This window comes from Ptychodera flava, chromosome 1 (assembly GCF_041260155.1).
Source record: "Ptychodera flava strain L36383 chromosome 1, AS_Pfla_20210202, whole genome shotgun sequence".
NCBI lineage: Eukaryota > Metazoa > Hemichordata > Enteropneusta > Ptychoderidae > Ptychodera > Ptychodera flava.
Genome location: NC_091928.1, coordinates 673,239 through 693,989, shown reverse-complemented (window position 1 = coordinate 693,989; position 20,751 = coordinate 673,239). Strand labels below are relative to the sequence as shown.

At 36.6% G+C, this 20,751-nt stretch overlaps 1 protein-coding gene across 2 annotated transcripts in view; it reads right to left on the bottom strand.

Annotated features, from left to right (window-relative positions):
• LOC139136486 (carotenoid-cleaving dioxygenase, mitochondrial-like) overlaps positions 1 to 20,751 on the bottom strand; it is a 141,534-nt gene that overhangs the window by 2,948 nt on the left and 117,835 nt on the right. For both annotated transcript variants that reach the window (XR_011553548.1, XM_070704580.1), the window contains one exon: positions 1,804 to 1,991. Coding sequence is in view for 1 of the 2 variants with exons in the window: in XM_070704580.1 (XP_070560681.1) it covers positions 1,834 to 1,991 (158 nt within the window). In the remaining variant the exon portion in view is untranslated. The remainder of the gene's footprint in view (positions 1 to 1,803; positions 1,992 to 20,751) is intronic.

Genomic DNA, 20,751 nt, shown 5'->3' with positions numbered 1-20,751 from the left:
TCAATGTCCTTGTACCAAGTTTGAATAAAATCGGTTGAAACATGCCTGAGTTATGGCTCTGTATATGAAAACAATCGAAATAAAATGGCCGCCTGGCGGCCATATTGAATTGTATCACAAAACAAATGAAGTTAGATATGCATGACATAGGTCAATGTCCTTATACAAAGTTTGAATAAAATCGGTTGAGATATGCCTGAGTTATGGCTCTGTACATGAAAAAATCGTAACAAAATGGCCGCCTGGCGGCCATATTGAATTGTATCACAAAACAAATTGATGTGCATATCTATGACATTGGTCAAAGTCCTTGTACCAACTTTGAATAAAATCGGTTGAATAATGTCTGAGTTATGGCTCTGTACATGAAAAAATCGTAATAAAATGGCCGCCTGGCGGCCATATTGGATTGTATCAGAAAACAAATTGATGTGCATCTGTATGACATATGAAGTAATCCTTGTACCAAGTTTGAATGAAATCGCTCCAGGCATCTCTGAGATATCTGCATGAACGGACGGACGGACGCACGCACGCACGCACGGACGCACGGACGCACGGACGCACGGACATGACCAAACCTATAAGTCCCCCCGGACGGTGTCCGTGGGGACTAAAAAACAGCATATCTGTCAGGTTAAAAGAATCTTAAGCTGGTTATCTTTTTATCAGTATTTTCATCCTATTAACCAAGCACATTTTAATTTTCAAATTAACATTGTAAGTAGGTTCTGTTGAATAAGTTGAGACTGTACGTACTTAGAGAAAGCACACTGAAGAGACAAATGTTTGAAACTTAAGAAGTTCAAGGTCATCAAAAGCATCATGTAAGGCTTTCATTGCACTGTTTACACAGATTGCATAATTGCTATAAATAGCACATGAGGAATCTTACAGCCAAGCTTCACCATAAAAACCCTATCACTTTGACCACTCTTTTAATTGACCACTCTATTTTTTTCCTCAAAAAGTAATTTTATTTTATCCTTACCAAGTCAACCATAAATGGAAATTAGAACTTTCTCTATCTCTATTTATTTGACCACCCTATCATGACAAAGTATTTTGAGCAATTTCTTTTAGATAACATACAGGGCACAATAAATGACGGTTCAGAATATGTCAAAGTTGGGATTTAGGAAAGTTGCCTTTACATATTTTAATCCTTCAAGATGGTAAGCATTTCACTATGAACTCAAAAAAAGTTGAACTTTCTGATAATTCTACACTAAATTATTTTGGCTTTGATGATTTCCTAATTAATTCAATTATTTAAAATCATATTAATTATTTTTTTCTGGGTGAATTGATAGGGTTTATACACTACAAGAATTACATACAATGTAAGTCAAATTTTGATCAAAAATGACAAAAAAAATTCCTTAAAAATACAGATTTGCATATTTCATCACAATTTGAACAAATCCAAGTTGCGTTGTCCCTAGGGACCTCTGTACCAAATAACAAAGCTATCTGACCAGCGGTTATGAAGAAGAAGATTTTTTACCAAAAACGCCTTTTTAGGCATTAATTTGCCTATTTTCAATAATATCAAAAAATTAAAAAATTAGTTTCTCAAAATCATATTTTTCATCTACACAACAAATATCAAATCAGTAAGTACTGCGGTTCTCAAGATATTTGAGTGGACAGACGCCTCACAAACGGACATACATACATACATACATACAGACTGACGACGGACGCCGGACGGATACCCATCCCAATAGCTTCTATAGACTATAGTCTATAGTAGCTAAAAATGGGAAAAGTATTGTTTCAGAATGTTGTCAGAATACTAACTATCACTTGTCTCTTTTTTGAAGTTGCTCCTCAGCTCTTCAAGTCTTTAATCCAGATTCCATGCATACCAAAAGTCAAAGGAACACTGATTTCAGCACGTGCAATTTCTTCAAATGATCTTCCATCAAGTATGAGTAAATATGATGATACATTTTCATAAAGACTCAACATATTTGCCAGTATTACACCTGAAATAAAGGAACATTAAATGTATAACCAGACATGAACAGGTATGTGTGGTTTATCACAATAGAGATTATCATTCTGTTGATTAGAAACTGTGAAGAGTCTCTCAATACAGTGTCACTCTTTGCACCCTAAAGGCCCTGGGGTAGAGTTGACATTTGGAAGTACCATGTAGCATGACGTCTAACTTAAGAAATTATGAAAGACAGTTTCCCATATATTTTTGTAATCACCATAAAATATGCAAATTATGGTCATGCGACCTCATTAAATATTCAACATGGCCGCAAATATATATAAAAAATAGCGTCAATGACACTTTGCTCACATTTGGTTACATGTGGCAAGCTAGAATGAGTGTATACATGATATTTAACAGCTTCAATGTACCTTAGCTTGTGATATTCATAGTCAAGTGCATTTGAACAAATTTTGATGCTCTGTCCATTGAAGTATGAAATGGTTGGCAACTTGCAACTGTTGGTCACACACACTTCCACAATACCATTCAACCTAGTACATCATAACTGGTGATAAAATCAGCCATATCAAACTAAAGGTGCCCCATATAATATTGTAATGCATAAAATTAATGTAGTCAATATTTGGTCTCTCTATGGTCTAGTTTTGTTGCACAATTAAAGACTGAGGTAAGATGTAATAATGGCCATTCTTCAGAGCTTCCACTGTAATGATGCTTAACGCAAAGGGACGACACGGAGACAAGTGTTTGGCCGAAATCCAGGGGTTATGCCTGTAATGCCACAGCGGGGGCGTCATGGCGGCCTGGACGGCACCCACTACAGGCCCATGACAGTACCCCCTGGAACTTTATTGTGTAAAGCTATCCATATAGAAGACATACAGTATTCTTTATTGTGATCTGCTACCGTACAGCGTGGCACGCTTTTTTTTTGTGGAGGGTTGGTGGGAATTTTGCAGTGTGAACTTGAGCGTGGCAGAAGTTGAAATGGACGATATATAGCGTTGATCACACTACCATGCGCATGGATAATGATGTGGAAAGGGTGATGCAAGTTGTTTAGATAACGGTAAATGAGGGCAGTTGGCAGATTAGGTTACATCTCAAGTGCATCCAGCTAGTGGTAGGGGTAGGGGACCCATACATGTCAAGGTCTAAACCCTTCTCCCCGTGTCCCTCCAGACATTAACAATAATTATAGCAAAGCCATAATCACTATTCCACACCTATATTATAATGGTATGTCCCAAACTGTCACCAAGTTAAAGAAGCATTGCAGTATCATAGACAAATGCAGAAATTTCCAAATGCGAATATATATATATATATATATATATATATATATATATATATATATATATATATATATATATATATATATATATATATATATATATATATATATATATATATATACATTTTTTACCAAGAAGCCTGTAGCATCACAGGGCTCAAAATTAGCGGTAGTCCCGCGTCCACAGACTACCAACTTTTCCCTGGGACTACCAAAACCCATGAAATGGTAGCCCACACAGACTACATAAGCCAGGGACATGAAATTACTTTGTGGGCGACATGATATTGATAGCTTAGAGATGACCGACGTTCATACAGTCAACCAAGCTGGACACAGAAAGGCCAGACTATGACTTTGTTATGCAAATTAAAGGTGACAGTGCAGTCGAATTCGTTGCAACAAACTTCCAATAAAAAATCATTATCTGAACTGATGTACTTAGATGACAGGCTCAGGAAATTATTGTCAATGAAAATTCACTTTCATAGTTTTTTTAATCACAATGTATCAATCACAATTAAACACAAAATTATTCGAACTGCAAAGAACAAGTCATCGTTGATGACAAGGTCCCCACTTGTTAATGGGTACTTTAATTACAAGTCCTCGGAGAGGATAGAGTCCCCTTCAATAATTAGGTCTATGATTAAAATACTGCGATATAGATGGGGCTTAATGGCTGAGAATGAAGTTCCATGGTCGTAAAAACATAAAACCAATGCAAGCCACCATCCTAATTACAAAAGGTCATTAAATGAGTCAATTACCAGTAGTAATTAATCAACAGGATGTTGCCAAACATATTTGCATCCTATTATAACACAGATAGATTATTGCCGGTACCATATTTTATAAAGTTTGATGCAGTACTTCTGGACATTGACCCTAAAGACAAAAGTTCATCATGTAATTGCAAATTGCTAATTAGTTTAAACGACACTGCTAAGGGACCGTCTCAGATTGTCGCAGAAGTTCAAGAAACAAAATTCCTTCGTTTAGATCAAAACCCCCTTCCCCTAAACGAAACTTCAAAAGTGCAAAATGTTCATGTCTGCCTGAGAGTACAATGTTTCATTTTCCTAAAGCTACTAAAGACACATTACAATTAAAGTAATCGATCAGATTTGAGTACTAACAGGGCATTTTACCGCATAAAAGTTTCATTTTATTTTACTTTCCCTTTTTGAATCTCTTGTGCTGTTCTTTGTCTTTGTGAACACGCAATTTGTACTTGGTAGGGGCGGTAAATAAGCGAGAAACTCTGACAAGGGGACCCAGGCATGTTCAATCATATTAAAACGACTATGACCAGGTGCATAACAAGTGAGAATAAAGACATCTAGTGGTTAAAGCAGACGCTTATAAATAGCACATTTTAAAAAATTATACTTTTGTCTTTGTATAATTTGATGAATGAAAGGTTGCGGCTACAATGTTACTATCGATAAATTGTGTTTGTGGCACAAATGAGATGGAAACAGTTACAAATTTGTTGGCATGAGTGTACAGTTTTTCTTTAATTTTAAATAAACACATGAAAACTTGTGATCACAAAATAAAAGTGCGAAAGTGAAGTTCACTAATTGAATGGAGGTCAAACCCCCTCCCCCTAAACAAATGAATTTCGCTTTTTGAACTTCTGTGACAATCTGAGACGGTCCCTAAGTGTCATTGAATTGTATTTACAACACTATGAGATCAACATCTGTACCAAGTTTCATCAAATTTGATGCACTATTTCTTGACATATCAGCCTAATTATGAAAATTCAATAATTGACATCATACTGCTACATATCGTGAAACAAATTGATGTGCATATGTATGACATAGATCAATGTCCCTGTACCAACTTTGAATGATATTAGTGGAAATATGTCTGAGTTATGGCTCTGTACATGAAAAAAAAAATCGAAGTGCATATGTATGACATAAGTCAATGTCCTTCTACCATTTTGGATAAATCGGTTGTGCCTGAGTTATGGCTTTGGACAAGAAAAAAATGTAACTAAATGGCGACCAGGCAGCCATATTGCATCGGATTGTGAAACCAATTGAAATGCATATCTATTAAATAATATTAAAACACATGTACATCAATGTCATTGTATCAACTTTGAATAAAATCGGTTGATAGATATCTGCATTATGGCTACAGACATGAACAATTCATAACATAACGGCCGCCACGCACCCATTGTATTTGATCTCACAGTAAAAAATAGTGTCAATGACACTGTGCTCCCATTTTACAGAGATACTGAGTACTAGTACACACATGACATTGCATTCTTACAGGTTGATTACTAAGAAAATTCCATTGCAAGTCCAAATTAATCTTATACCCCAGCAATATGAAATGCTCCGTCTTATAATGACTTTTACAGATCTGACAGAAAACAACCCTACGATCAAGACTATTATGTTTTACAGCAATCCAACAAATACTTTGGGAGAAAATGCTTTTTTGACAAAAAATGGGAAAAATTGCCCCAAAAATACAAATATGAAAATTTCACCACAATTTGAACAAATCTGACAAAGGCCAACCCTAGGATCATACATACAAGTTTTCAAGGCAAGATGATGAGCGCTTTCAGAAAAGAAGATTTTTTGACAAAAAAACAGGAAAATCGGCCAAAAAATACAACTTTCAAAATTTCACCGCAATTTGAAGAAATGTAACTTATGTCACTATAAAGAGCCTGCATACCAATTTCAATCAAATCTGGCCAGTGGTTAAAAAGTTTTAGCAATTTGCCGGATTTTTCCTTTTTTCCCCTTCATTTGCATATATTTGACTTTGACATGTTTATTTCAACAAATTCACATCTCCACCCCTTGGTGCACCTGTCCACCAAATACTAAGATGGTAGGTGCTGAGATTTAGGAATTTTTACTGTGGACGGACATACATCCACACATACTAACTAACATACATACATACATACATACATACATACATACATACATACATATATACATACATACATACATGCATACATACGTACAGACAGACAAGTAGATAGACATGCATACATGCATACATTTATTTTTACAGCTTTTAACCTCCAACAGCCGACCAACTTGTCAATACCAGCTTGTTCAACTTGATACTACTACTTATAATAATATAAACGAGAGTTAATTACATTCTAATTAAAGTAAACAAGACTTGCTTATAAAGATTTACGTCATAAAAGACAGCATATCTGTCAGGTTAAAAAAAATCTTCAACTGGTTATCTTTATCAGTATTTTCATCCTATTAACCAAGCACATTTTAACTTTCAAATTAACGTTGCAAGTAAGTTCTGTAAAATAAGTTGAGCCTGTAGGTACTCTGAGAAAGCACACAGAAGAGACAAATGTTTGCAATGTAGTAAGTTCAAGGTCATCAAAAGCATTATAAGGAATCATGTAACACTTTCATTGCACTGTTTACACAGATTGCATAATTGCTATAAATAGCACATGAGGAATCTTTTAGCTCAGCTTTACCATAAAAACCCTATCACTTTGACCACTCTTTTAATTGACCACTCTATTATTTTCCTCAAAAAATAATTTTATTTTATCCTCACCAAGTCAACCATAAATAGAAATTGGAACTTTCTCTATCCCTATTTATTTGACTAACCTATCATGACAAACATTATGAGCAATTTCTTTTAGATAACATACAGAGCACAAAATATGATGGTTCAGAATATGTCAAAGTTGGGATTCAGGAAAGTTGCCTCTACATGTTTTGATCCTCCAAGATGGTAAGCATTTCACTATGAACTGTCAAAAAAGTTGAACTTTCTAATAATTCTACACTAAAATTATTTTGGCTTTGTTGATTTCCTAATTATAATTAATTCAATTATTTAAAATCATATTAATTATTTTTTTCTGGGTGAATTGGTAGGGTTTATACAGTACAAGAGTTACATACAATGTAAGTTAAATTCAGTTCAAACATCAATTACCGTCTAACATTGCATCATTCCTATAAATAGCATAAGAGCCTGGAACAGCACAATCATAATCTGCTCATTCACACAGGCAGTACTTGACTTTAAATGAATGACCTACAACATTTCACCAATGTACCAAATTTGAAAGCATGACAAAAAGTACCACAAAATTTGCAAATTTTGCCTTGAGTTCACGGAGTCATCTTCAGGTCAATCCTAGGAACCTGCACACCCAATTAGGATGTAATGGCAAACACAGTTTCAAAGAAGATTTTTTAATCAAAAATGGCAAAAATTGCCCAAAAATACAAATATGCAAATTTTGCCATAATTTTGCTGAATTCTATTTTGAGTTATCACAAGGCCCCTGCACGCCAAATTTTAAAGCGATCTGACCATTGGTTAAAGAGAAAAAGATTTTTTACTAAAAGGGCAAAAAAACAAAGAAAAAAAAATCATTAAAAATAGAAAGCATCAAATATTGACATAAAATCTATATGTTTAAATATGTTGGGCCTAAGGTACCTAAAACCCAAATATGACAATGATCAGATGAGTAGTTGCTGAGTTATTGATTTTTGACCATTTTTGCTGTTTTTCCTACCTCATTTGCACATCTATGAGACTAAAAAGTTCATTTTAAGAAAGGCACATCTACACCATATATGGCATCACTACACTAAAAATCAGCTTCATACGTGCAGCGGTTTGTGAGTTTTTGCATTGGAAGGACAGACATCCCACATACATACATACATACATACAAACATACCGGTACATACATACATACATACATACATACATACATACAGACAGACATACAGACAGACAGACAGACATACATCTCACACATAGACTTTTTTCAACCACATAACCTCCCAATTGCCATATATGTATGGCAAATGGGAGCTAAAAAATCGAAGTGCATATGTATGACATAAGTCAATGTCCTTGTACCATTTTGGATAAATTGGTTGAGATGTGCCTGAGTTATGGCTCTGGACATGAAAAAAAAACGAAACAAAATGGCTGCCACACGGCCATATTGAATCATATCGTGAAAAAAAGTCACGTGCATATGTATGACATAGGTCAATGTCCTTGAACCAAATTTGAATAAAATCAGTTGAGATGTGCCTAAGTTATGGCTCTTGACATGGAACAATTGTAACAAAATGGCCGCCATGCGACCACATTGGATCATATTGTGAAACGAATTGACGTACATATGCATGACATAAGTCAATGTCCTTTTACTAAGTTAAACTTACAATAACATCAATTGAGATGTGCTCGAGTTATATGGTTCCGTACATGAAAATAATGGTAACAAAATGGCTGCCACACGGCCATAATGAATCATATCGTGAAACAAATTGACGTGCATATGTATGACAAGGGTTGATGTCCTTGTGCTAACTTACAATAAAATTGGTTGAGATGTGCCTGAGTTATAATTTCTCCGTACATGAAAAAATTGTAACAAAATGGCCGCCATGCAGTCATATATTTAATCATATCGTGAAACAAATTGAGGTGCATATGTATGACAAAGGTTGATATCCTTGTACCACTTACAATAAAATCAGTTGAGATGTGCCTGAGATATGGCTCCGTACATGAAAACAAATTGTATCAAAATGGCTGCATGGAAACCATATTGGATCGTATCACAAAACAAATTGACGTGCATATGTATGACATAAGGAGTAATCCTTGTACCAAGTTTGACTGAAATCACTCTGGGCATCTCTGAGATATCTGTGTTAACGGACGGACGGACGGACACAGAGACATGACCAAACCTATGTCCCGCCGGATGGTGTCCATGAGGACTAAAAATACCGTACATAGTTGCATATTCAATCCCACTTTGGATAATGGGTGATTATGGCTTTGCTATAATCATTGTTAACGTCTGGAGGGACACGGGGAGAAGGGTTTAGACCTTGCTAAGTATGGGTCACCATGCACCACTACTTCTACTGCTTGCTGGATGCACTGGAGACGTAACCCTATCTACCAACCGCCTTCAAATTTACCGCTATCTAAACAACTTGCGTCACCCTTGCCACGTCATTATCCATGCGCATATCAGTATGATCAAAGCCACAGATCGTCCATTTCAACTTCTGCCACGCTCAAGTTCACACCACAAAATTCCCACCCACCCTCCACCAGAAAAAAAAAAAAAAAGCCTCGCTGCAGGCTAGCAGCTCACAATAAAAGATACTGTATGTCTCTATATCGCTAACTTTACATATGTATGACATAAGGAGTAATCCTTGTACCAAGTTTGACTGAAATCACTCTGGGCATCTCTGAGATTTCTGTGTTAATGGATGGACGGACGGACACAGAGACATGACCAAACCTATGTCCCGCCGGATGGTGTCCATGAGGACTAAAAATACCGTACATAGTTGCATATTCAATCCCACTTTGGATAAACCTGATTTAAATCATTCCAAGGGACCTGTATACCAAATACAAGTCATTAACAATGACACAGTCCCCACAAGTTAATGGGTACTTTAATTACAAGTCCTCTGAGAGGAAAGAGTCCTCTTCATGAATTAGGTCTGTGATTTAACCCTTTTCCTGCCAAGTCCATATTTCACCATAAGGTCAAGATGGTTAAAATTAATGAAACACAATATAATCCATATGGTGCATTTTAACATAATACTGTACATTTGAAGGCTGTTGAAAACATAAATACTGTAAACTTGATTTTTTTTTACTAAAGATGCTATAACATACCAAGCCAAGCGTGTGAAAATACGTCATGTTTTGGCTCAATACCGCTTTTTACTGACTTGGCTGATAGGGAAGTAATAGTCTTAATACTGTCTGGCAGGAAAAGGGTTAAAATACTGCGATACAGATGGGGTTTAATGGGCAAAAATGAGTTCCATGTTGGTGAAAACATAAAACCAATGTAAGCCGCCATCCTAGTTACAAAAGTTATTAAAATGAATCAATTATTACTTAATCGACAGGATGCAGCCAAACATTTTTGCATCCTATCCTAACACTGACAGATTATCATTGGTACCATATTTCATAAAGTTTAATGCAGTACTTTGGACATTCACCCCAAAAACAAAAATCCATTATGTAAATGCAAACTAGCAATTAATTTATATAAATGATACCAACAAGTGTCATTGAATTGTATTTACAACACTATGAGATCAAAATCTGTACCAAGTTTCATCAACTTTAACGCAGTATTTGCGGATATATCGTTCTAATTAGGAAAGTTCATTACATATGCAATTACATATTTACAAATTAATTAACTTGACACTGATAAAAGTCTTTTTCACTGTTAAAGCAATGTGAGCTTAAGGATGTACGATCGGTAAAATTAAAAGTAATGTCATTTCTCTAAATTGTCAATTTTTGGATTCTCCTTTGTAAGTATTATCAAAATGTGTGATAAAATATAGGGGTCACCGCGCTCGTTTGTGAGATAAATGACCATGAATTTTGCCATTTGTGAGAAAAAATGCTGAGTCAGCATTTTTTCACCAATGCATTTTCTATGGACGAAATAATTCAATGCTGTTTACCTCAAAATTTAGCGCGGTGACCATATAATTTTATTTGATCAGTATTATTTATTTCTCTAGACTGAGCTTTGTGCAAATTTTCATGAAAATGACATTAGTAGAAATTGATTTTCCAGCAAATTTCAATGTAATCCTATGGGATGTGACAAATTCCACGCGCGCGTACCGCTCGTACATCCTTAACATTTGTACCAAGTTTCATTAAATTTGATGCAGTATTTCTTGACATATCAGACTAATTACGAAAATTCAATAATTGACATGATGTGTATTTACAACACTATGAGATCAAAATCTGTACCAAGTTTCATCAAATTTAACGCACTATTTGCGGATATATCACTCTAATTAGGAAAGTTCATTACATATGCAATTACAAATTAATTAACTTGACACTGATAAATGTCTTTTTCACTGTTTAAAATACTGCGATACAGATGGGGTTTAAAATGAATCGATTAGTACTTAATCGACAGGATGCTGCCAAACTTCTAAACCTGAGCTGGTGGACAATGAAAAGAGTTCGTATTATCGAAGCCATGAACCAAAGACTCTGACTGAAGCCAAAAGAAAGAAAAATGCATTGCGGAGAAAGGCATATGGTATGGATGGCACCGAAGAAGACAGAAAAGCTTTTCGCCAAGCAGTCAAGATTGTAAGTTACCTCAAGAAACAGAACAGGGCAAATATTATTGATAAGTCGACGATTCACCATGAAAACCTCCATAGAAATAACTTTTTCGCTTTTGCAAAAAAATGTACCGCTGGTGATTTGACAACTGTACCAACAAAACCGACATTTACAAAACAGGAAGCTAATTTATTTTATCCATCAAAATATGCTAATGAAGCTGTCATTAATTTGACACAACTATCTTGGTTCCCCTGGATACCAACAACACAAAATACGTCATTTGATCTAAGTCCTGTTAGACCACAGGGGCTCATAAGTGCCTATTTAAGTCAATATTACAGCGTTTTTCTTTCTTTTTCAATGTTACAAATAATCCAGCTGAAGAGCACAACACTTGTGTTGCTGTCTTTTGTGTAGCGTGTATTGGCATGTATAGTGAGTCCTCGTAAATGTGACCTTTAGTTCCGTGACCTCTAGGCCCGGCTCTAGCCATGCCTACTTCCTGCCCTGCCCTCGCTATGCTTACTGTACTAATTTCCCAAGGGAAGCAGCTCTTCGCCAAGCCAAGACCATCAGCGCTGCTAAGTACCTGGTTACTTAAAATGCATCATAAATATTCATATATTTATGTGGGCGAGTCTGCATTAATGAGCGTCAAAAAGCACCAGGGCTACCGGCGACCTCAAGCATGGAGCAACATGTTACGGCTCTGGCGACTGTTGTTTTTGGCAAAAACGCAGAGTAAAGAAAGTCCGGTAAAGTATTCAGTGCGTTGTACGCGCGATCGAGCAAACATCGTAGAAGCCGTCGACGGCTCACGGGAAAATGGTCGAAAATACGTGCTCTTATCTCCAAGAAAGTTAGCAGGCGTACAGAATGAGTCTCAATCGATCAATTCGACCAGAAAAAAATAATTACGATTTCAAAATCGTCGATTTATTAGGAAATTAAAACTGCCGAAATAATTTAGTGGTCGAATCAATTGGAACGACGAGGATGAAATTTACGCGAGAAATGTTTGCCATGTTGAGACTGCTTCAAAGCATGGACTGTGAAATTTTGTGAGGTCGACAAATTAGGTAACAAAAAACTTCAAACGCACCTGGGTGTCACATCAAAATCAAAGTGGCCGCGATTACAGACGGAGCGATCTGTGACACTGCCACCAGCCGCTCGACGGACGACGCGTAAGTTGACATCGTGTGCCAGCCCTTGGAAATATATTGTAACTCCCTGACAGGCAGATGAGATAGTCTAATGGCGGTTGATGCTTGAAAGTTTGTAAAAATAATAAAAAATGACATCACCGATCATAAGAAACGTGGTGTTGAAGATAATATTTTTTAAGAGAAGACTATGGCGACCATATTTCTGTAAGTATTGTCTAACTTTGGAAAACCAATATCTGAAGATTTACTTCAACCACCACTTTTATATTTATTCTACTCTTATTATAAGATAAGTCGAATTTCTGGAAAGTAGGTGTACATTTTCGATGTCTGTGTATCGTCTATACCGAAGTCATATCCGAAACAGTATATTCAGATCGCGACAGCGTAGACCTCTCTCCCTCTCTCTCTCCGGCATTTCGATATTTTATACTGTCGACATTTATATATAAGTCTAAAGTTTCAGGTCACTGCTCAATGCAAGTAGTTGATGTCAATTTTCCGTATCGGGCATGGTCTCTATCGTCACTGAAATCGTTAGTTTTTTCCTGTTATATTCGATATCAGACTCAAAACACAACGTGAACAATGCTGATAATATATTGCATATTTCGTATCGAAAACCGGTAAAGTTCGTAACTGGTAATATGTCGCGGCCTGGAGAAAGTTCATCACCATCAATCGAATGCCCGTGACGCTTTTTCTGCCAAATAGACATATTGACATAAGACATATTGCACAGGGAACTTCGCGGTATGGCAATTATATGAATTTTACCGTGAAGAAAATCTGTGAATTTAAACTGGCCGTACAACCAATAGTAAACATGGCGGAGCAATAATACCGACTTCAGAGACTTCGATTATATTTTCATTGCGATCGCTGGTGAGAGCGAGTCGTCCGGTCGAATTTTTTCCCACTGGCTATTTGGCTTTGAATTTTCAATTGCCCTCATGTGCTAAAAACAAGACGGGCGTTCTCTGTGAATCAATAAGTCTATTGAATATGAAAAAATCGGACATCTGAACCTCAACTCGCAGCTTGAAAGTTGTTCTCCGAATCGGGACAGGGACATCGGTGAGGCCGGATTTCACGTAATAGCTATGGAAACCGACGGCTCGTTCGGTGTAAGAAAGCATGCGATGTACGTCTACGTTATTTTTACTGGTTTTGAGAACTTCTAAAATAACTTGTAATCTGTATATCTTCGCACATCGAACCGATATTGTATACCTATCACCGTCGAAGTTTATGTCTATCACTGTAGAGTTCTTTTTATCCAAAACACATATCCAGAAGAGTCCCACAGAGCAGTCAAATGAAATTGCTTCAAACGAATGAAATTGCACGAAAGCATGAAAATCAACAGCACATCCTGGACGTGATTTAAAACGATAGCGCTTGTGAATATGACTATTCTATTTGAGTAACGGGGATGGAAAGCACAGAACTGTAAAAGTACTGGAAAAACGTGCCGTTTTTCTCGCAATTTTAGCAACTGTAACGACCCTTTATTCTTTACTAATACCTTTCCATAATTGAATTAAACTAGGTTTAGGGCTTATACACACAGTGTACACTGATGTACAGAACTTTAAAAAAGTACTCTGCTGGGAACGAGCAGGGGTTTACACCAGAATGGGCGCAGTAAAACAATGGGCACGTCCATAGGTTCAAGGACTTTCACGGGGAGACACGATGGCAAAGAGTGTAGTGTCGTAAAATTGCTTAGACTAGTTTTAAGAACATACAATATCTGGTCATAGGTGTACTGCTACCTGTGAATCGAAACGACAAGTGTATGCCTATAGCTTCGAAATTTTATGGGAGAGACACCACGACTGAGACCGACAGTAGCACAACAAACTATTCCGAATTATGCGTCCGTGTTTAATACAGACATCTCTGTAGGTGATTCTGGTTTCTCAATCGAAATGAATCAAAAGTCCGACATTGACAACATTGACATGAAATATGTCCGAAAACTTTTGTTTTATTCAACCAACTGATTCATCTCCTTTGATATCCCTAAGTTACATGTAAACAGTCCGGAAAGACTGACATCGATGTCTCCCGGGCCCCCATGCATACAGTATGGCCGTACGAGTTCAAATAGTTCAGTGTTATACATTTTCTTGTCCTTCTCTTTCTTTTTGAGCCAGTGTCATTATTGTGAACACGGCTAATAAATAAATAATATTTCTTCACCGTTTTGCAAAATATCTCGTCAACCGGGCGCATGGGCAACGTCTTTGCACGTTGGTCAAAACTAATGACACTGTAGGTCAGGATATAACATCGGTCAAAGTAAGATTGAATAAGGAAGACGAAAATGCTTTCATCGATTGACAAAAATGAGAAGGAACGAGTCAGTAAATATCAATCCATAAAGGGGAGATCGAGACTGCCATCCCCCATGATTAATCAACTGGGAACAAAATATATATTTCGATTGACAGACTTACACAACCAGAGACAGCATTTTATTTTAAATGCGCACTGCCTTTCCTATAATAACACCCCGTTTGCGTTTCGATCTACTCTGCTCTGTCCCCAATCGGTATGGTGTTAGGTGATAACGCAATCTCGACTGGCTTTTTAACCTCCCAGCGATAAAATGGGAACAAAATAGGCATAACAAACTTTAATACCTGTTGCTGTACCACTTAGGTGATCTGCCGGCTGTGTCGCGTACGGGCCATGTGCAACACATCGTGTTTGTAAATATGTTAATTTCCTGTTTATTTCTTGCATAAGGCACGCCCCACCACTCTTGAACGAGCCGTCACTCACCAGATTACGTCCTCATTATAAAGTATAATCAAGTTGCCCACACATGTACTTTACGGCGCACATGGGTCGCTTCGGACATGGTGCTGACAGCGTCCAATTTTCTTCACATTCTACATTCACGAAGGTTCATTTTTAGACTTTAATGACAATGTCAGATCGGTGTGCCAAAACAATGGCCGTGTCCGTCAAAAAAAATTACCAAGATTTCATGTTTTCGGAGATTCACCATAACACTGATACTGCGGATATGGCCGGATCTGCCTCCCTTGGGAAATATAGTACAGTAAACACAGCGACGTCTGTACACGTGGCCAGAAGGCATGGCCAGAGGAATTGGCTAGAGGTCACGGAACTAAAGGTCGTATTTACATATGATCACATTCCCCATTGAGGGCGCACTATACATGCCAATACAAGCTACACAAAAGACAGCTACACAAATGTTGTGCTCTTCAGCTTTATTTGTAACATTGAAAAAGAAAGAAAAACGCTGTAATATTGACTTAAATAGGCACTTATGAGCCCCTGTGGTTAGACCAAAAGATATTAAGACATTTTCAAATCAAAGAAATCTAAATTGCCGCCAGGTGATGATGGAATTCTTTATGGGCTTCTCAAAAAGCTACCAACTACTCATCGATTCCTAGCAACCATGTTCACAAAACAGCTCCATTATGGTGATTCGCCAGAATCATGGTCTCAATGCCGTATTTCATTGCTTTATAAAGGTGGTGATTCTCATGACCCGTCTAACTTTTGAATGATAGCTTTTACATCTTGTATTGGTAAATTGTATCATCAGATACTAACGAATAGATCACTAAACTACCTTTTAATGAACAATTTCATTGACAATACAACACAGAAAGCTTTTCTACCTGGTATCAGTGGGTGCATTGAACATTCTCGATGCTTAACAGATATTGTTGCTGATGCTAAACATAAAAATAGCGCCAATGGCACTTGATCACAACTGGCACATTGTGAAACTACTCTATCTCTGGGTACACCTGTACATGAAATACTGAATGGGTAGGTGCTGCGGGTTTGGAGTTTGTCAGTAAATGCACACAGAAAACAAAGTCCCGAAGTAGCGAATTCCAGCCATTTTCAAACCACACTGTTTGTCAGTGGGGTAAGCAATATTCGCAAAAATCACATTTCCAGGCTAATAGACTATGTTTTACGAAATCACACGTCCTTATTACAAAATAAAACGATCTTTGTCTAACTGCTGCTCCGTTTGGCTCCATTTTTCGGAATCAGAACCTTGGAATTAGTCTGAATATCTCTACCAAATATCAATGCAGTCTGTTCAGCAGTTTTTGACTTTTTGTCGTTTACGGAAAATGGACACTGTCCACCACAGGTTGAAGCTAACCCTATATCACAACTTCCAGATGTGATAATGACCTATGGTCATTATGTTAAAAAATACCGCCAATGGCGCTTGGACATAATGACCGCCTAGTATTATCGGCATTTATCAACAACCACACTCACTGTGAATTAGACAGACCACGAAGTCAATGAGCAACATATAGCTGAAAGACTATTTTTCACATTGCGATTTTAAGCTCATTTTTATGAGAAAAGAGACATGTATATGTATATGAGAAAAAGCAGAAGACATATTTGTAAATTGTTTGTTAAGTGACAATCATATATGCATCTCTTGAAATTTTGTGGTTATAAGGTATAACAGTAGTGTAAGAATAATGAGGTATGAATAAGTTAGTAAAGCTAAGTTGACAGTAATTAAGATTACAAAATTATACACTAAGCTGGGGAAATCTGATTGAAATAAATGTTGAAAAGTAGCAAAGTCATGGTCATCTTTTGTCTAATACCTTGTGTAAGTTCATGAACTTTACATAAATCTTGCTATAGATTTGTTGCTAATAGGCAATAACTGTGTTTCAGATCATTTGAGAGCAATCTATCCATGACAGGTTTAAATTGTAATATACTTCTATTTAAAGGAGAGAAACTTCTCAAATAATTTTTTTCCCTGTAATTTGGTGTGAGAACACATGGACAGATGCTCAGGACTCTATGCTGGTGCTACCTTGATAACTAACCTACAACTTGTAACGTCATTGTCTAACCTGTTCACCCCAATTTCCTGTAGACAGGTCCACACTCTCCATTGATAACAATGGGTTTGGGCCATACCATTGTAGTGAAAGACTGTAACATGTGAGGTTGTGGATACTTAATCTCCGGAATGTCAAAGTCTGTATATTGACTCAAGGATGTTTACTTAACAAATGCCTAGGGTCATCTCAAAAGTGAGAATCTAAACTATGAAATATGTTTTTTTTAATGCTTTTGATGCCCAAAAGACCATAGAAATCTCTTATACTTCGAATCAGCCATCCTGCATGTTTCTAACATTCATCAAAACCTCATTTCTGTTCAACAACTCATAAAACAGTCCACATTGCAGGATTGGTGTACATTCCAAAACTACATATATGAAAGACCCCTAAAATCAATTAGATAAAAAGGGGGGTTAGAAATTTCCCAAAACTATCTAACCGGCGCTCCGTTTGGCTCCATTTTTCGGAATTGGAACTTTGGAACCAGTCTATGTATCGGTATCAAATATCAACGCAGTCTGTTCAGCAGTTTTTGACTTTTTGTCGTTTACGGAAATGGACGACATCAAACACCGGTTGAAACCACCTCTATATCACAACTTCCAGTTGTGATAAAAAGAGAACAGTTCATGTAACATTCTTCGATTTAGCAGATGCATTTGGTTCAGTCAGTCATCAGTTAATCAAACACACTCTTGAGAGGAATGGATTCCCGCCAGCTGTTGTACAATATGTTGATAGATTATACAGTAGACTTTCTGGTTATGTTCAAGGTCCAGGTTGGAAGTCGGACCACTTCGCATTTAGAAAGGGCACGTTTCAAGGTGATCCATTTTCACCGGTTCTTTTCATTCTCGTGTTCAACCAAATAATACAGTATCTCAAACAATTTGAAAAATCCCATGATTATTGTCTTAATGATAAAAAAATCATAACCCTTCCATACGCCGATGACTTCATTTTAGTAACAAATAACAGTGTAATAGACAAGCTTGTAATGCCGCTGTGAGGGGTGAACTAGGACACTTCCTACTTCTACTTGAGATCAAACTTAATATTGTTAAACACTGGCTTCATATCCTACAACTGCCACATTGTAATCTTGCTAAAGAAGCTTTTCTGGAGCAAATGGTAAACAACACTAACAATAGATCCTGGTTTAACTGTTTAAGTGCTTTAATTAAAGACAATGGAATGGACTTTCTCCTTGATAAAGCTCCATCACTTAAACACCACAAAGCTATAACTGGATTGATGAAAACAAATTTAACAAACAACTACGAAGTCTTTTGGAAAAATTTGATCACTGGTGAAAATAGTAAACTAAGAATGTACACCAAAATAAAACGTACTTTTAGATTAGAACCCTACTTAACACAGTTAGAAGGTGAGAAAAGAAAATTACTCACCAAACTTTGCATTAGCAATCATGGTCTAGCAATTGAAAACGGTCAGACACACAGTTCCAAAAACCCCAATTACTGAAAGATACTGCAATCAATGTAACACCAACAGTATTGAAGATGAAACACACTTTTTATCAGTCTGCCAGAAATACAAAGTCCAAAGAAAGAACTTTTTCAGTAAAATCAATTTCCCAAACGACAATACTGGAAATCAGCTTATTTCTCTACTAACAAAACAAGAGTTATCTTTTAATGAACAACTTGCAGATTATATTTTTATTTTATATAAACAAAGAAATACCTAGTTATATTTATTATTAGCTACTATTATTATACTGTTACAGTAATACTTTATCTTTATTGAAGAAAATTTGAACTTATTTTTGTATCATACTTTTATTGCCACAAATGTGATGTAAATCCTATATTAACAAGCAAAAAAAAAAAAAAAAAAAAAATTATTATAATAACAAGCATAAGCATCAGAAATTGATGGATGAGGTTCAGAGGATTACAAAAACAATGAATCTACATTTGAAGCCATTTAAATGTAAGACCCTTTCAATTTGCAGTGGTCAGGCTAAAGCTGTGCCATATTATATTGACAATAGTCAAGTAACTTTGGTTAAAGACGCTCCCGAAAAATTTCTTGGTTCATGGATTACTTATTCAGGTACATCACAAGCGGCTTTCGCCTTAGTGAAAGACAAAATTACCAGTATGTTATCAAATATTGATTCTTCATTAGTAAGACCTGAATATAAGTTGCATGTATATTCCAAGTACATGCTTTCTTCAATTAGGTTTATGTTAACTGTACATGATCTGACAAAATCACAAAGAAGCTTTCTAGATAGTATTACAACTAAATATATCAAAAAGTGGTTAAATATTCCTTCTCATGGTGCCACTTCGGCAATTTTATTTACAGTTGTTATGTAGGTCATTTCCCCCCACACTCATCATGACCTGAGTTCAATTAGTCTAGAACATTCTCAAGGTCACTGCCCTAAATGACCTCACAACCTTGAATTCAATTAGTCATGTTTGGAATGTTCTGGAAAGTTGATTAGTTGTGTAAGAGAGATAATTTTAGAACAGTAATTAGCATGTCAATAAAAGTTCTAGATTGTTCTTATATGCCTTTATAAAAGGGACGTGCTCAGCTTCCAGTCAGACTTTTGGGATCGTGTCTCTTGTGTGTTACTAAACTCCAGCAGTAGTCATTCTCAAGACTTTTCAAGACCTTCACTGCCAACGCTGGATTTATACTGTGGACTTTGTGCAACTACAAGCCTGCAAGCCGAAGGACTGTTCATTCATCCGACTGACTGTTACAACTCTGAGACTGGAGCTTTGCCGTCCCAGCTGAGATAAGTAGTCTGTACAATTTTAAAGCTTGTACTCTATCCCTGACTTAGCAATTAGTTTTATTTTTGTAATAAATTTTGTTTAAACGTTAACTGCTGAGTTCACCCTTTTGTTCGTTTTCTCTGCACGTAACAAATTGGGGGCTCGTCCGGGAGACGAATATTTTGAGCCGTTTGACAACATTTTGCCTACCTTTTCAAAACTACTTTGCACTGTGAACTCAGCGAAATTCAATCATGGCGGAATTCAAGCCAGACGAATTTATGGATGACCTTGATCAGGACACATTTAATTCCCTCAGAAAAGACAACCTCATAGCACTGGCAAATTCCTTAAAGTAGATGTCAAAAGATCTATGCGCAAGCGGGAATACAGTTCAAGATTGCAAAACATTTAGTTAATTCTGGCCATTTTGAGGAGTCTGCCTTAAAAGATTATGAGCCTGAGTCCTCCTTCGAACTCAAAAAAT